Source organism: Toxorhynchites rutilus, chromosome 2 (genome assembly GCF_029784135.1).
Source record: "Toxorhynchites rutilus septentrionalis strain SRP chromosome 2, ASM2978413v1, whole genome shotgun sequence".
NCBI classification, from domain to species: domain Eukaryota; kingdom Metazoa; phylum Arthropoda; class Insecta; order Diptera; family Culicidae; genus Toxorhynchites; species Toxorhynchites rutilus.
In genome coordinates this window covers 75,115,968-75,134,087 of record NC_073745.1, presented here as the reverse complement: position 1 = coordinate 75,134,087, position 18,120 = coordinate 75,115,968, and the positions used below count along the sequence as shown (strand labels likewise).

General features: G+C 37.5%; 1 protein-coding gene across 12 annotated transcripts in view; it reads left to right on the top strand.

Annotated features, from left to right (window-relative positions):
- The window catches only part of LOC129767221 (solute carrier family 12 member 4), a 588,731-nt gene that overhangs the window by 431,205 nt on the left and 139,406 nt on the right, over positions 1 to 18,120 (top strand). For all 12 annotated transcript variants that reach the window (XM_055767881.1, XM_055767883.1, XM_055767880.1 and 9 more), the window contains one exon: positions 13,440 to 13,522. In XM_055767881.1, coding sequence (XP_055623856.1) covers positions 13,440 to 13,522 — 83 coding nt within the window. The remainder of the gene's footprint in view (positions 1 to 13,439; positions 13,523 to 18,120) is intronic.

The following is an 18,120-nucleotide window of genomic DNA, read 5'->3' as shown; positions in this document are numbered from 1 at the left end:
ATTGGAAAGATTTTCAGCCTTAGGCTGGTTCATCAAACGTTTGATAATTCTTCCGTACATATATTTTGTTCTAGTCATCATACCAAACGTAAAAGGACCGTCATTAAATTTACTTGTAACGATGAACAATCAATCACAATAAATGAATTGACTTTACACGGCATTTGTTCATTTTTTGCACTCACAGAGCAAATATATTCAACTCAATTGAATTTGGAAACTGTTTCATTCAATCAAGAATTTAATCAATACAAACGAATGATTGCTAAGCTAAGGTAGTTCCACGTCAACCTTGCGGTTATATCATAAATATAACCCACTCATTTTTTATCACCTGAAGCAAATATTATTCTCCATTTCACCTCTGGCAAAGATTGTGCCCATCAATCATTCAATTTTGAGATATTCAACAAGGAAGCATTCTTTAACCCCACTCTGTGGCACTGGGACGAATATGGGGCAGAACAGATACTATCATCGATATCGAAAAAAGGTCTTTAAGTTAAACGGAAAACTTCAGATAATGATTAATGACCATCTCACTAATCTATCTGAGAACCGATATTTAAACTCGATATTAAATGCTGAGTAAACAATTTAGCGTCGAGTGCTTCCTGTTTTTGATGATGGTTTCGGTAAATTGCTTCAGGAAGTAGTGCCTTTAACAACATTCAATGAAATAATTTCCCTTTCTCTTGGTATTTTGAGAGAATAACCTTCAAAAGGTGAGGTTTCATAAATTGTACAATTTACAATTACACAATGTTTATCGCTTGTTAGTATGGTGTTCGAATTATACTATACGAACATAAACTTCATTTTTTACACACATCAAAAAACCATGCGGCAGCACGCATCCGATGTCGAAAAATGGAGTCGCTTGATGATTGACAGATTGTGTCGATATAATTTCACGGTAATGATTCATCAGAAACCATTCTTTTTGCTGCATAGAAGGCGAAATTTGAGCAGTACTCGATGAGACGACGTTTCCAAACGACGTTGTGTGAAAAACGGTGATACCCCGAAGCTAGAGAAGCAATTAAAATCGAACCATTGTGAATCCTCGCGAACCCATGCTGAGCTCACTGCTACCTATGGAGGATTGGGTTGAATGGAACAATGTGCTCGGATAAATGATTCCTTCAAAGCAGATTTCCGAAGGCCACACATTTGAAAGTGGGTAAATTTGGGATATCATTCTCGATACAGTCAAAATTATCTTCAATCAAGCTATGTAGCAAATTGTTTCCAGCTCACTTTGAACAACGTAGCTGGAATGAAGTTCATTGCTCGATGAAGCCAGCAGCTCATTTTGCTGAATTTCGTGCAATTCAAGCGATGCGCTCTTTGTTGCTAGGAAGAGCTACGTGAGCACGAAGCGATGCGAGTGGGGGTATTATTCATTGTTATATTTATGCTCCCAATATTAACTGTTATGTGCATCAATAAATCAGGGCTCTATGTTTCCAGCCAGTATCAATGCCCGCAACAATGGCCAAAATTTCCGTAATTAATTCTTTAATGAAGCTGTTATAATGCGTCGATGCAACTTTATCGGATAATGTTCAATGAGGCAGATGAATACCAGGGCACAATAGAATTCGCGCGAGTTTTATGTATCCATGGTGAAAATGAAACTTTCTCTGTAACCGGAAATTAACCCAACCTGGACATGAACCAAACCTGTGACACCCACGAATGGGGATTAACTTCCAACGGAGAAAATTTCGACCAGTTCACGTCTCTAGAAGCCTTCATATACCAGTAAACATATCATATCATAACCAAGGTAGCATCTCCTCGCGGTCGATTAACCGCACACAAAAGAATGTATTCTTCACCTGGAGATAACTCGCGCTACCGTTCATTGTATCGCCCTCTTCCCGACCACATCGGGAGGGGGACTGTCAGGAAACGCAGGCCAGAATAAATCTCCCCGGTCGGAGGTCCCATTCTCCAGCGTTTCGCCACAATGTCACAACTTCGTCTTGTGTGCGGTGTGCTTTTTTCCCACCCGAAACACGTGCCGTCTGAGGGAGGCGAGTCAGAGGTGAACGAAAAAAAAACTAAGAACCAAGGACCATAATTGCCGTCGTTCGTTGGGGCTTCACTAACGCGATTATTCGCACACTGAGCGGCGGGGTGGGGCAAACGTGTGCGAGAAAAGTCTGCTGCCCTCACATATATGTTCCATTTATCACACCCACGGATCTGCTGACTGGGCAACCGTTTTGGTGGAGACCCACTAAACGGAGCAAATACATCCGGGGGACATCTTCACACAATAACCATTCTCCATCTCACTGTTAATGTCGTCTTCTGGATGAGCACATTAGTCACCGCCAGGGCGCGTTCCGCCCAACCTCACTCATGAGTCGACACTTTCGGGGAAATTTATAGCCGGCGGAATGGAACACGAACCGCGAGGGGGAGGGAAAACAGCTTTAATCTAGAAATTCAATTGGCCACGGAGGGACACACCTAAGGAATGTGATAATAATGTGAAGTGTCTTTGAAAATATAATAAACGAGAGTATCTGCGGATTGTTCTTCATGCTCCGCCGAACGTTTTCTATGTTACGAACAAGATTGTTCTCAGAATAGTACAAATGATTCAATATTGTCGTTGTTTTATAGAACACGGGATTTGCTCTAATAGTGCAAAAATGAATGTTGAATGAAGTGCTAACATTGAATGTAAAATACTGAATTAGATTTGTTCACTTATTATGATCACGATTGGAACAACAACAAAAATGAGACAATTAATAATTTCATTGTTATAAAACTACAACAAGATTAATTGCAACTACAACTTGTGAACTAAACGACTGGTTAGCATAAACATAGCATTAACTTTGTTCATCAATATTTTATTAAATGAATCTAACAAATTCTTTATTTTTATAACCGTTTTCGAGCTTTCCTTCTGGCTTCCTCCATAAGATTTTGCGTGGTGTCTGATGTGACATTCTGATATTGTGGATCTACATTTTTGATATTGTATTTTCCACTACACCAGCCAGTAGAGCCCTTCCTAGTAAATTTCCTAGTACTTCTACCAAAACTCGTCAAAATAATATAAAATTATTTTCAGACAAAATTCTCGTTCAAAATTTTTCAATCACTTGCAAATAACATGTTCTACCGTTACGTTCATCGCCCCCGTTTATCGCCCCCTAAAACCTCTATATGTTAAGTTTAATTTCGTTTTCTTGATTAGCTCTCGATTCAGATTCAGATTCAGAGAATTCTGCATGGATCTTTTCACTGTTGTTCGAGTATTTTCAAACAATTTCGCTGTTTGAAAATCCACAGAAAATCCGTTCTTGACAACCTGCATTGCTCTTTCAAGCTCCTTCCTCTTCCAACGTTGTCTGACCATCCTTTTTTTTTGGTAATTCTGCGACATTTGGAATCAATTAGACCAAAGAAAAGCCTCAAACCTGTAGGACCAATTCACCCCACAGAAACGTGTCCATGTCACCCCACATAACATGCAAAAATTAAAATGCGATTACTTTCCTTTATTATTATCAAATTTACAGTTTCGCTGCATCAAAAGGTTCCTCTTCTGTAGGCGACCAGAACTTTACTGCACAATACACGAAAAGTTTGTTTAATCAGCGGAAAAAAACTTTAAAACCACGATCGAAAGACTCTCATTTTCTGACAATCAAAGTGCTTGATGTGTTCATTCTACTCTTTCCCTCTACCTGTTAAATTTTACCAATGTTTTTTCTATGTTAAGCATATACGGTTCAACAATAAAGGGTATGACATTATAAAAAATTCAAATTGAGCCGTACTTTTTGAAGTAAAGAGGCGGTCCAAATCACCCCGTATGACCAACTCACCCCGTGTTACCCTATATAGATTGGAGTGCGTTTTTTCACCTGAAAATCCATTTCCATTTTCGAATTCATATGGGAATTCTATTTTCCTTCATAGTTTTCCGAAAATTTTCAATTGTCATGTTTCGTTGGAATATGATTGGTTGAAATATGTATAGTTTTTTTATGTGACCCCTTTCCCTCCCAGAGGAAGGGGTGTCAAACCATCATAGAAGTATTTCTCGTACCAAAAAATAAATTTGACAAATTTGGCTCCATTTACTCGATTAGTTCTCGAGTTTTGCAGAAATTTGTGTTTCATTTGTATGACAGCCCCTCTTTAGAGAGGTATGAGGAGTGTCAAATTACCAAAGAACTATTTCCTGCTCTCTGAAACCTCCACTTGTCAAATTCGGCTCCCTTTAGATATATCAATATATCAATATTGCTTCAGACCCTCCTTGTTCAGAATGAAAGACTCTAAGGGTGAAACCCTACGGATGAATGAAAAAATCGGTATAAAATGAAATGGCTGTATTTTGGAATCCGTTGACAATCTGTTAAATACTCAGTCATGTTAAACGTATTGGGGCCATCTTTTCTCATCGTTGTAGAAGGTATTTTTCCTTCGAAAAGGAATGCTTATAAGCTTATATGTTACAGTGTCAGACACCGGTGACTGACGGCAGTCAACGTGTTAACACCACAAAAGGCATATATATCTGCCAAGGATTTTTGCCAACGCTAATTTGGGTGTAGGAATGTTAAACTATATAAGCCAGAAACTGGCCTTCAAATCACCTGTAGCATTTGAATATGCAAAAAGTTTAAAGGTAGTGTTTGAGACATGGTCGCCTAATTGACATGAGTTCACGTTACGATATGCAACATTGTTGATTCTGACTCTCACTGAACAAGACACACCACAGCCTTTATCGATCACGTGTTTGGGAAAGGGGATGCGATGTAAACAATTGTGTGGGTGACTAGTAGCTTTTATTTCACCCCTATTTTAACATATTAACTATATTTTCTTTTGAATCCATCAAGAACCGACTGAGCAATAAGCGCTCAAAATGGGACAATTTTTGTGACTTAAAATGTCCCCGAAAGAAGTTATTGTAGGCCAAAAACGTCGATTTCCGATCCTAATTTTTGAAACACTCGCCCACCAGGTCCGGAAATTTATTGGATTATCTGTTCAAAGCACGGATGATACAAAGAACGCTAACTGGGGAACTGCTGCAGCGAATAATGAACATCTATTTATATGTTAAAATAGTTTATATTCAGAAATAAATTATCTTAAAAAAAAAGCGAAAACGATAAACCAAAGATTCATTAGTTCACTTTTCCAATCGCGCCCAAGAAAACTAGTTTCAAAGTTTTGGATTTGCACCGTACCTGCTCGACACCCCGTCTCTGCGAATAATTTCAGTTTTCTTAAGTTTAAGAAGTGAGAATTTGTTTGAAAACAATAAATATAGTTTCAGAAACTGATCGAATGTGATAAGATTTTTTTTATCCCATCTGTTTATTTTATTAGGCTCATTCAGCAATTCAGCTGTAACAGAGCCGAATTTATTCGTGCACATTTTTTATCTAACGAGAATTTTGTTGTATATTACACAGTAGCCATTTAAGGGGTTAAACCTAAGTGGTGCGGACTCAATCTACTTCATTTTCAAGCAAATTCATGCATGTTTTCAAGCAATTTCTTGCAATAAATTCTCAGACCACCAGAGATGCCAGATTTACAAATATATTTGTAAATTTACAGACATATCTGTAAAACACTTTTTATTTTTGTTGACTTTTTGGATATAACAATATTACACAGGTTTTTGAAAAATAAGAGGCTCTATTCTTCACATCAAAGATATTTGACTCACCATATGACATTTTTCCATAGTTTTAATACAGAAAAGTTATTATATCTAGTTTATATCAATACAAATGACGTTAGACCAGCGATACTCAACCTGCGGCCCGGCAGTCTTTCTGGTTGGCCCATCTGGTGTGTATGAAGTTTGGAACTCATACACATAAGTACTTTTGCCTTGACATCATTGCAGACGAAAGAGAGGATACGGTTATTTACAATTAATGAAAAATTTCATTCTCTGCAGGTAAGGAAAAATCTTGAACGAAAATTGTCTCTGATAATTATTTTCAGTTCTAGATAAGATTGTTTTGCTGAAATGCAAGGAGATTTATTGAAAAATAGTTGAGTTAGGGTCAGGACTATGTCATTTTCATTCTATTTTCAACAACTTACATTTGCTTTCGGGACGAAATATGGGTTACTGTACGATATTGTTACCACAGACATGGTTCATGGCCGTGTGGTGATCTAAAACTTGTATAGCCTTGTATGGCGGATGGAAAATATACACTGCATTTTTTTTATAAATTTCATCAACAAGACCGCAAGCCTTGGTGGATGTCCAATATATCAACGAAGAAATACTGATTTTTATAAATATTAACAACGCGTATGTATGTGTATGTATGTGTATGTATGTATGTGTAGATCGTTGAAACATTTAAACACACTTACAGCACATAAGTTATTAGGTGGTCCGAAAAATCATTTTTTCCCACTTTTTCCCAAAAATGACAAATGAAAATTAATAACTTTTGAATCACTGAATCGATTTAGATGATCGACATATAAAATTGACCTAGCCTTTTATTAAAAAATATTTAACTTGCGAAAAAAAATATTATATTTTGTAGTATATTTTTGATTGTAGTCGTTTTTTATTTTTTTATGACTTTGGACTAGAGGGCGCTATATTTTTTTATATTTTTTCTTGAAAGCTGAGGATTTTTTACATAACATATCTCGATATCAGAGTTGCTATTTTTTCGTTTTTTAGATATGATTTTTCAAAAAAAATCATTTTTCCCCATTTGTCCAAAAATAACTTTCTGCAAAAAAATCATTACATTTGAACTACTGAACCGATTTAGATGATCGAATATATTAAATTGAAGCCAATAAGCAAAATTTTAAAAAATATCACACTTGCGGGAAGATTGGATTCTAGGAGTATAGATCTAGTTTAGTCACATATGAATATTGATCGAACATGACTTAAAACATGTTAAATTTACAAAATTCTAACTTAAAAACGATAATTATAGCATCTCTGACATCGAGATATGTTAGGTAAATAATCCTCAGCTTTCCATAAAAAATATAAAAAAATATAGCGCTCCTATCTTTAACCGAGAATACTATGAAAAAATAACTCAATCAATAATTACAAAAAAAAATCAATTTTTTCGCAAAAGTAATATTTTTTCGAAGAAAAATAACTCGTAAGCTTCAATTTGATATGTTGATGATATGAATCGGTCCAATAGTTCGAAAGTTATGACTTTTTGTAGTGGGAAAAATGGGGAAAAATTGTTTTTCGAACCATCGATTAGTTTTGAAAAATCATATTTCAAAAACGAAAAAATAGCATCTCTGTTATCGCGTTATTTTATGTAAAAAATTCTCAGCTTTCAATCCATATTAAAAATAGGATCCATATTATCTGCAAGTTCAATATTTCTCAATTAAAGCTCATTGGCTTCAATTTGATATGTCGATCATCTAAATCGGTTAAGTGGTTCGAAAGTTATACATTTTTGAAGTCATTTTGGAAAAAGGGGAAAAAATGATTTTTGGGATCACCCTAAAATGGAAATGGGCACCCTAATGACAAAATAAAAAAATGCGAGTCTAATGTTTTGCGATAAAGAACAAAATTACCACTTTTGACGAAGATGTGAGAACCACTATATTGGTTTGGCATGGAATGGCTATATACAAAATACAATCTTACGTGCATCGTGATGTACAAAGTATTAATGAATATGTGAAAATTAACGTTAAAAGACATCTCTATAGATCTGCACACTTTTACAGACTTTTCCACATTTTTAACAGACATTCACATGTTTTTACAGACTTTTTTTAAAAATCATCTGGCAGCTCTTCCTTTCACTTTTTATCGAATATTTCCAAATCGCAGGAGTAAATATTTACGTGACTCTGACTTTGTTTGTTTTTATTTCGTTCGGAAAAACGTTATGACAAAGAGAGGGGACATTAAAAATGCGTTGCGTGAAAGGCTGAGATGCTCTTTCAGAGATGGTTAATTAAACAATTGACGGAAAAATGTAGTTCGTTCATTTTATAATTTTACTTATTTTTGCCCTTGACAACAATACTTCTTTTATAGTGTTGATTATCATAAGAAAAATAACACTCCTGATAGTTGGATCTCTTTTGACATTTCAATTGGATCTTTTTTGACAGCCGTTTTGATTCAGTCCGCACTACCTAGGGTTAAACTATTCCTATTCTATCAATACACATGTCGCCTTTTTTCTGCGTGAGAATATTCCTATTGTTCGAATTTTCACAGCAGGACCATACACTGTTAATGTGAGGCTTCCATTGCTGTGTTATTAATACAGTAAAAACTGGGCGAAAAGGGAAGACCAGTTATCGACATTCGCGTTTTAACTGGTCCGGCATGTTAAACGTCAAATAAAATCGAGGGGAACTTTAATGAATTGTTTGATTCGCGTTGATCATGAAATTGGATAAACAAAAGGATTCCAATTGAAATTTCGCATTGAGTGCGAAACAGGTATGAAGTATTATTTGAGGAAATTATTTTTCTGTAATTTAATCAATGCTTTTGTCATGCGAAAATAATGTCAATTTTCATAACATTTCAAATTACATTCGAATGCCTTTCATCTTTCATTTGAATATGACGTCGATTGTTCACGAAATTCTGCTTTTTAACTGGTCCAAGGACCAGTTAACGTTCGCCCAGTTGAAAAGCAGACCAGTTAAACCAGAACCAGTTAGCGAACGATTACTGTAGTACCAATTACCCACCCAGTAGACTGCGGTGAGCGGTAATGGGCTGAGATTACCACCACATGATGATTGTTGCGTGGACCTAGATGGTTAGTTAAGAGCCCTGAGTTATGAGCTCATGATCGTTCGCTTGGTAGTGGACACGCAGCCAATCAGGCTTCGAAGACCCCCATCTTGGAGGATTTAGATTAGACTGCGTTTACATCGCCAAAGACACCGTTTCTATGGCTGGACCCTACCCAATATTAGTTGAACACATTGTTACTCACATCGAGACGTGGGTATGACAATCAATCCTAACACCTGGCGAGCGGATAGCATTTGTCCAATGAGTAAGAACCCTAAAAACTACGTCAATTTAAGTTGATAACGAATGCGATGCATCATATTTTTTTCCAGAATTTCAAATAGTTAGCTAAGAATATTATTTATGTGTTACTAGACGTGAATCAATTCCCAAAAAAAAGAGAAAAAGTTAATGGGTAAAAAAAACCGTGAACATCGTCCTGGGACTTCTTCCTGTTCAGGATGCTCCAAACCAATACACGGAACGCGATCCAGCACTCGAAACTATTCTGAAAATCTTGTTCCATAAATAGCGTTACAATAAGTTAGTAGGGATTACTCTGCAGGAGTTTTTGAATCAGGATAGAGTCAAGATCTGGGCTCAACTACCTCCCATTCATTGGTTTGCGTCTTCTTCTTCTTCTTATATGCCACTAACGTTCCTAGAGGAACTCCGCCGTCTGAACGTAGTATTGCTTGCGTCATTTTCATTAGTACTTAGTTGAGATTTCTATGCCAAATAACACGCCTTGAATGACCACAGTGCAAGTCAGAGGAAATTTCTTTGAAGAAAAATTTCCCCGACCAGAACGGGAATCGAACCCGAACCCCCGTCATGTTAGGTTTGACGCTAACCACTCGGCCACGGGAGCACACATTGGTTTGCGTACAAAAACCTTTTTCCAAAAACAAAACCTTTTAGTTCACGATTAAATCTTCGTTTTTTGTAACTTTCTTTTCATTGTGGAATATTTGAAGAATCGTTCCAGTTGTTAACTTTCTCAAAGCAGCTTCCAAGGTAGTTCAAAAGCTTCTTCTTCCTATCAGCTGGAAAATCAAAATATACGGTTGAATATTTAATTTATAACCGTAAATGAGGAAACAAGAACTACTGACAATTCCCTCAAAACACGTTACAACAATGCTAGTTCTGATCGATCGATGAGATGGTGCATTATCGGGGTGCATAATACTTTCACAAATTCGGCCATTTACGACGAATTTTCTCTCTCAAACACCTCATTTCCCCAATGGAATACGCTTTGTTGACCGCTCGACCCTCCGGATTCCGAATGCACAACACCACGAACATCGAAGAAAACAATCTGCATTACCTTCACTTTTGATCGAACTTGACGTGATTTTTTCGGTTCCGGCAGTCCATGCTGATGATTTGCATGTCATACTCGTACACCCGTATCTTTGGGCCCGAAACGTGCTGCGATTTTTTTCATGCCCAAAACATCGACAAAAAAACAACGAGAATTTTTGTATGCAACACAAAAATTCACAAGATAGAATTACCCATATTAAATATCGCCGAGCAAAAAAAAAGTTAAATTTATCTTAGTTGAAAGAATGCATGGTCAAACTATACGCAAATTTAACCCTCCTGTACTCGCGTGCAAAATCATAACACGTATACTCGCGCACGGTGTCACAGACCGAAAGTTGAACTTCTCTGTAATGTTGCCATTGTATATTTTTCAGGCTTTATTGGCATTTATTTGAAGAAGAGGGTATTATTGAATGAAAAAACCCAAAAAAATATGTTTTCTTTGTCTTTATTATGTTTTAATAGTCATCTAATTCAGCCTCCTCAAATCAGAGTAATTTTTGATACTCCAACACGAATAACGAAATTTGAATTTTTTACTGTTATTAATTAAAAGTGAGCAACTGTATATAATTCAAGGAAGTATAAAGAGTTAAAAAATAACATAAAAACGTATTAATCGATTGTGATTTCATTGGAGTAAGAATCAGAACATAGCATAACTACATGCTCAAAACAAACATATTTTTTACTTTTCATGCAGTTGTTACGTGTTTTTCGAGTCTTTAATCGAAGAGAAGAATGTGTAACGACCTTCTAGAAAATTTCCAGATGATAAAGGTTCTGGAATATAAAGTTAGCATATAATATTCTAATATTCTTTGTCTCTGTACTCTTGGTAAACTAAAATATAATGCCTTTTTTAGATGGAGCATAAAAAGATGATAAAAAAAGGATTTCTAGGAACTTCCTTTTCTTTTTCTTTTTTTCTTGTCGATATTGTCCATTATAAAAAAAACCCCGAAACTGTAACTGTTAAAAATTACCATAAGTCATCGATTAGTTTATAGTTTACTGTTTACAATTCTTCCACAAGTGATTTGTTTTGTGTGTAGTGTGTGTGTGTGTATATATCTGAGACTATTATATTTAACGAATAACTAGACGAAAGTCAAATATTTATATTTTGCTTTTGAAAGTATGAATCTAACGACGAATAGTTAATATATGGATCCGTTTACTCCAGTTACAAAAGGGACTGAAATCAAATAAGAACAGTCCGGTAATGATCTTATGCATTATATTCAATAAATATTTCACGCCACTAACATTAATTTGTACATTTCATTCAACAATATTCTAGAATATGAAAAAAAAAAGCACTTGTCCAAAAAAGTTACTCCTATACTCGCGTCGGTGTGTCAGACCGAAAGTGTTAAAAAAGTGGCACACGTCCCTTTGTACCAACACATGCGATACGTTAAACGATGACGAACGACGAATAACGAAGCTAGAGAGAATCGCAAAGTCGTAGTGTTGATATATTTTGAGAAATGAATGAATTATTGATTTCTCGGTCTGGCAGACCAATGCGCGAATATAGGAGTGTTAAACAAAGTTTGACAGATTTAGAATTTGAAATATGTGGATTAAATATTTCATATAAATAAATAAACTTATAAATGAAGAGGAACAGTTGGAAAGGAATTATATAAAAATATTTATAACCCTTATAACTTCAGAAATCGAAGCGGTGCAAGTTTGAAGTTAGTTGTGAAAACATACACTCAAAAGCACAGAGGGGAAAAATGAAATTATTCACAATCACAGCTTTCCAGCTTCTACATTACACGAAATCAACAGCAACAGGCATGGATCCGCACCTGGAAAAGGAGAATTGTTAGTATAGATATAGATCAAAATATTTATTCTCACGTACCAGGCTACCAGGAACAATTACCTGAAAAGAATGTTGATTAATTGTATCACACATCATACTTACCAGAACACAACACAAGAATCACAACAAAACAACGCATAAACAATCACAACACAGAAACAATAACACGCGAATTGTCAAAAGACTGGAACGCATGGGAACGGGTCCGCTATACAATTTTGTATAGTAATGTAATTTTGTTATAGCGAACATTCCAGACGCAATCCAAACAAAGAATGATTATGGGACCGATCGTATAAAGGGGCACGAAATGTTCAGAACAGAGTTTCAGTTGCCAATAAACCATCGATCAGTACAGATCAAGCGTCTTGACTATATTCGATCTCATCATTTCTTCTCTTATCACTGATCGGGTAGCCAGTTTATCCTCAACATTACCCTGGAACTCTGCTCAGACACCTCTCTGAGCGGAGACACCTTAAAGTTTAGATTCAAACTTACGAACTAGGCGGTGCTCAACAACACTAATTTTATCCAATAAATATACTCATGCATTTATGCAAGTCGAAGTTAAGAATCAAATTCATATTATTTTTCTGTATATCGTCTATGTTATGTGTCATCTTCCTTGATTTGATACTCGGATCCCAAAATACAACAAACTGTCAAGTTTTCAACCTTTATGATGAAGATTTTTCTTGAAATCCAAATATTGCAGCGGAACCTGATGCGGAAACAAAATCACCACAGAAGCAGAAAGTTTTTGGACCATTATACGATTAATTTGTAACAGTGGATAAGTGAAAATGAAATTTACCCATAATTTACGCCCATTCCATTTATCCTTATTCTATGTTACTTCTTTCTTCAAACTAGAACATTCCCAAAGTGTCAGCAACAAGCAATCCGTCAAATGCTGATGTCGCATTCCCTCTCCAGTATGGATTTGATTCATCCTTCTTTAAAAAGATTTGGGGCGACATAATTCATTTCCGCTCCCGGAATTCCTCCGTCGACGCTCGTTTCGAATCGTTACGGAAAGAAATATATTCCAATCAAGACGTTCGACGCTTTCGCCCCTCTCCTAGCATCGGCGGAAATCAAGGCTAAACGATTCCCGCTCTGGATAGAGTCACTCACTCGAGCTAATGGGGACAAAATAGTTTGATTGCAGGCAAAGTTTTCCCCCCGGTTCGTTTCATCCCCCTCCACAAGCCACTTTATCATCGCGTTCATGAACCCATCTGTAGATGAATAGTTTTAAAGCGCCATCCACCCATCCAGCAAAATAGAACATCAACTAAAAACGCAAAGCCATTCATAATCTCTCATGCAGACTCCATTCAACTCGACACGAATCGCTCCCACGGTGATGATAATATTCTTACTAATAGTGTTTTTTCAACTCTTATCCTTCCCATCACCCACCGTGTCACCAATGGGGCTGCTGTTGCCGGTCCTTTCGCCCAGACTATGCTAACTGCCATTTCGATGTCTGCGATTGCCACGAACGGGGTGGTACCGGCGGGCGGGAGCTATTTCATGATATCGAGGTAAGTGTGAATCGCTGTTGATGTAACTATGCAACTTTAGCATTAGGAGAAACGGTTCCGCGATCGGGCTCGAATCCGGAGTCGTTGGGTAACTAGTTTTAATCGTCGCGACGGATGGCCGACTTTCTAATTGGATCAGTGAAATTGGAGTGGCGTTTGGGCTCGAGTACGTGTGTTCATGAAATTTGCTGGAATTGGATAGACTCCAGCTGACGGTGAACGGGCCTTCCAGGAAGGGTTGCGTGGTTAGGGAATTTTAAAATAAATGAAGTCGCACTTGAAGTGTTATGTGGAATTGGTATTAATTCAAGTAGCTCTGAACCGTTCTTCATACTTCGCCGAAATTATTGACCTTTTCTAGATGATAATTGCGTTCTAGCCTATTTTGCGCAAACCCCGTTTGACCCTAAATAATTTCAAGAGTTATTCTCTTTTTTCGATCCTTCGTCAGATAACAATATCATTTCATTTATCGACTCATCCAATGATCCGGAATGCTGTAGAAACAGAGCCACAAACAGAAGCAAAATCGCCCGCAGTTTACGATATTTATGGCAGAACGAAGATGTCGCAGGCAGAAAGAAATTCGACTGCGGGCTGCGGGTGATATTATACAGTAGATAAGTGGTAACGATGGTCATTATGGTCTTCCAAGCTGTTACATAAGAGCCGCCGTGTGGCTTCGCTTTCAGCTTGTATCGAATTCGAATCTGGCGTGATATTATCAGCAAGTATGGAAAAGTTCATTCGCTCATTTCTCCACACCTAGAGGAGATGTGTCTAAAACGCGCCTGCCGGGCAATTTAATTCGCCTGATTTTCTCGTAAACCAGCAAGAATAGAAATGCAATAGTTATAGGCAATCGTGCTAGTCAATGACAGAATCCTACCACTCAAGTTTTACATTTGTAACATGCTTCAAAAAAATATAAAAAATTACTTCGAAAATCGCTTCCAAAGAAAGTTATGTTTTATATTAGGCTGTCAAAAAAGTCCTGCGGTATTTCCGCGAGGTGTCGTTGAAAGCGCGTAGTTCTAGTTGTATTCATTGTACCGAGTCATACTATAGCTTGTTGGAAAGGTATTTATGCGCGCTATAATATAGTCCTTGACAGTGTTTTGTTTGGTTAAGTCGTTCGTGAGTTATAGTGTCGCAAATATGGAGCAAAATAAAGAGAAAATCCGACATATTTTACAGTACTACTATGACATAGGCAAAAATGCATCTCAAGCTGCCAATAAAATTTTTGCAGTTTATGAACCCGATACAGTTTCCATTTCCACCGCACAACGATGGTTTCAACGTTTTCGTTCTGGTGTAGAGATCGTCGAAGATGCGCCACGCTCCGGAAGGCCTGTCGTCGAAAATTGCGACAAAATCGCTGAATTATCCGAGAAAGACCGGCATAGTAGCAGCCGTAGCATCGGCCAAGAGCTGGGGATAAGTCATCAAACCGTTAATAACCATTTGAAGAAGCTTGGATTCACAAAGAAGCTCGATGTATGGGTGCCACACACGTTGACGCAAAAAAAACATCTTTGACCGTATCGACGCATGTGAATCGCAACAAAATCGACCCGTTTCTGAGGCGGATGGTGACTGGCGATGAAAAGTGGGTCACTTACGACAACGTGAAGCGCAAACGGTCGTGGTCGAAGCCCACTGAAGCGGCTCAGACGGTGGCCAAGCCCTCATTAACGGCCAGGAAGGTTCGGCTGTGTGTTTGGTGGGATTGTCAAGGAATAATCTATTATGAGCTGCTTCCCTATGGCCAAACGCTCAATTCGGACCTGTACTGCCAACGACTGGACCGCTTGAAGGTAGCACTCATGAAGAAGAGGCCATCTTTGATAAACAGAGGCCGCATTGTCTTCCATCAGGACAACGCCAGGCCACACACTTCTTTGGTGACGTGCCAGAAGCTCCGGGAGCTCGGATGGGAGGTTCTTTTGCATCCGCCGTATAGTCCGGACCTTGCAACCTGTTTTTGTCCATGGCGAACGAGCTAGATAGCTAGATAGAAGTTAGCCACAAAAGAGGCCTGTGAAAATTGGCTATCCGAGTTTTTTGCCAATAAGGAACCGAGCTTCTATAACAGGGGTATTATGAAGTTGGCATCTCGTTGGGAACAAGTCATCGAACAAAACGACGCATATTTGACTTAAAACAGATGATTGTAACTAATTTTATGAACAAATGAAAATTCAAATAAAATACCGCAGGACTTTTTTGACAGCCACAGTTATCGCCTCTGGATCGGTTTCAAGCAAGAATAAGGTTTTGGTTGCTTGAAACCGATCCAGAGGCGATAACTGTGAGTCATATTTATTGAGTCGAGTTCCCATTGGATGTCTCAGATGAAGAAAACGATATTAAAAAGATTCATTTCCTTCTCAATTTGATATTTTCCGCATCAGCTTACCATCGGGCAGTAGGCATACCCTCGATCGGGGCAATTTGCTCGCTTTCGGTTGGATAACATTCTCACGACAAAAATAGCTTGTATGTGAAGGATGCCAAATGATTTTTGACGTAGAACTACGTCTTTCATAAAGGGTGCCAAATCAGAAAACAGGTCACGTTTTTATGAAATAAAGTTAACGTTAATAACTATTTTCGCCGCGAACGGATTTTAGCGATTTACATGCCAAACGAATCGGAAATTCCCTAAGATTTGTTTGATATGCAATACATTACAATCCCATAGTCTGTATATGGTTTAAATTGGTGAAAATTGGAAGCTTTCCTATTTCCTCTGTCCATTTGGGTGCTTTCCCGAACAGAGTTGTCAATAACGAGCAACTTATTGACGAGTAACGAAGGGGAAACCGTATGATGTAAAGTCTCCGTGAACGAAAGAAAAGAAGAAGAACGAAGGGGAATATTTACCTAGAGAAAAAACAGTGGATGAGGCAAACTTTCATTCTTCGTGAGGAAATCGACTAAACAGCATCATTGCTGGGCGAGCTGGACGGTGAGGGATCGAATGCCTTTCTCAAAGCAATGGGGGTGGAGGAGTTTTTTTTACTTTATTGATTTAATTAGGCTCAAGTGGATAAAGAGCCACCATCAAGCAATACATTTTAAAACTATTTGAATATATTATAACTACATAATTATTAACTTAAGTCTAATTAGCTAAAACTACAGTGCAACTACAGTGCAATATAAAAAAAATATAATTTATTCCTTCGTTGCCTCGTCGGTATTATCCTTGTCTAGAACAGTGCCTGTGGTGGGTCGTAACAACTACATCGCCAGTTGATGTAGCAACGGTATTCTTTGGTAGTGAGTGCCTCCTTGTTATGTTGATAGCTCCTGGAATGATCTTATCTCAACGGGTACTAAGTTCTGCTTGTGTAATAGGAAAGCAAGGGAGAATGAACAGTGGGAGTTGGAGATGTGACCTAAATAATAACATTAGCGCTTCTTAGGAAGATATATAATGGAGGAGTAATATTATAGATAAAGTAAAGTTTTCCAAGAGTCTTTTTGAAGGTTAGAGACGAATGAACTGAAGAAGTTTAAAGTCTCAAGCAAGAAAGGAAGGCAAACTTTTAGTATCTTTCTGTATTCAAAGCAATGAATATCGCTTGTTCTTCCTTATTTTGCGTCATCACATGGCTTCGTTTCGGATTGAGCTGTGGACGCGACCAAATTACTCACTCGATGATGTTTCTGGCATTGCAATCATTGCATCAAGCTGACGCCATTGCATTGATGTTCTGAGCTACACAATTGTGTGAGGAATCATCAAGCTAGGCTATCGCCAGCACTCCAAGAAAAAAAAATGTTCTGGAATTTTGTCAGTGATTTGGTTTCGCATTACGGTAGGAAAACTCTATCCACAAAGGATAGACTGGCAATATTAACAGAAAGGGTTTCTGTCGAGAAGAGCGCAAAACGATCAATGCACTGAACTGACACTATGGTGAAGCAGGTATTAAAGTTGTGCACCAATAAATTATTTGGGGAATACCATGTTGTATAATAAGTTATATTAAGTTATTAATGTATTTGGGTACGCGTGCCACTCGAAAAACTGCTTTCAACTAGGATTGCATTTGCGCTAATCTTAATCATAATGAAGCAGTGCTACTCTTTTCGAGGTTGTTGAGATTAACAGATAAAGTTCATTTCGTTTATTTAGTAACCAAGAAAGTAAATGTCGTTCTATAATTTTGTATGTGTATGGTTTCGCTTGCCAGTAGCTTTCTCCACTAAGGATGACAGCTGCGCTTATCTCGGGCATGCATTGCTCAGCGAGCACAAGAATGAATCATCAAACAATTATCGTCAAATGATTCTACAATAAAAAAAACATTTCAGGGCTACCAAACTGGTAGAATGATTATTTCAAAATTTTCGTAGCATTATAATATCCGCAGTTATAAACAAGCGACTTGAATAAAATTACAGCTTACATAATAAAATTCGTAGCACTTTTGTTATTCAGTGTCTAGAATACAGAACGATTACAGATGACTGAAGGTTAACTAATCTACGTACCGACGTAGTTGTTACCTTAATTTTTATAAGCACGATCAAGATAAATTCCTTCTCGCTTAGGGGGTGCGTATTACACACTTCTCCAATAC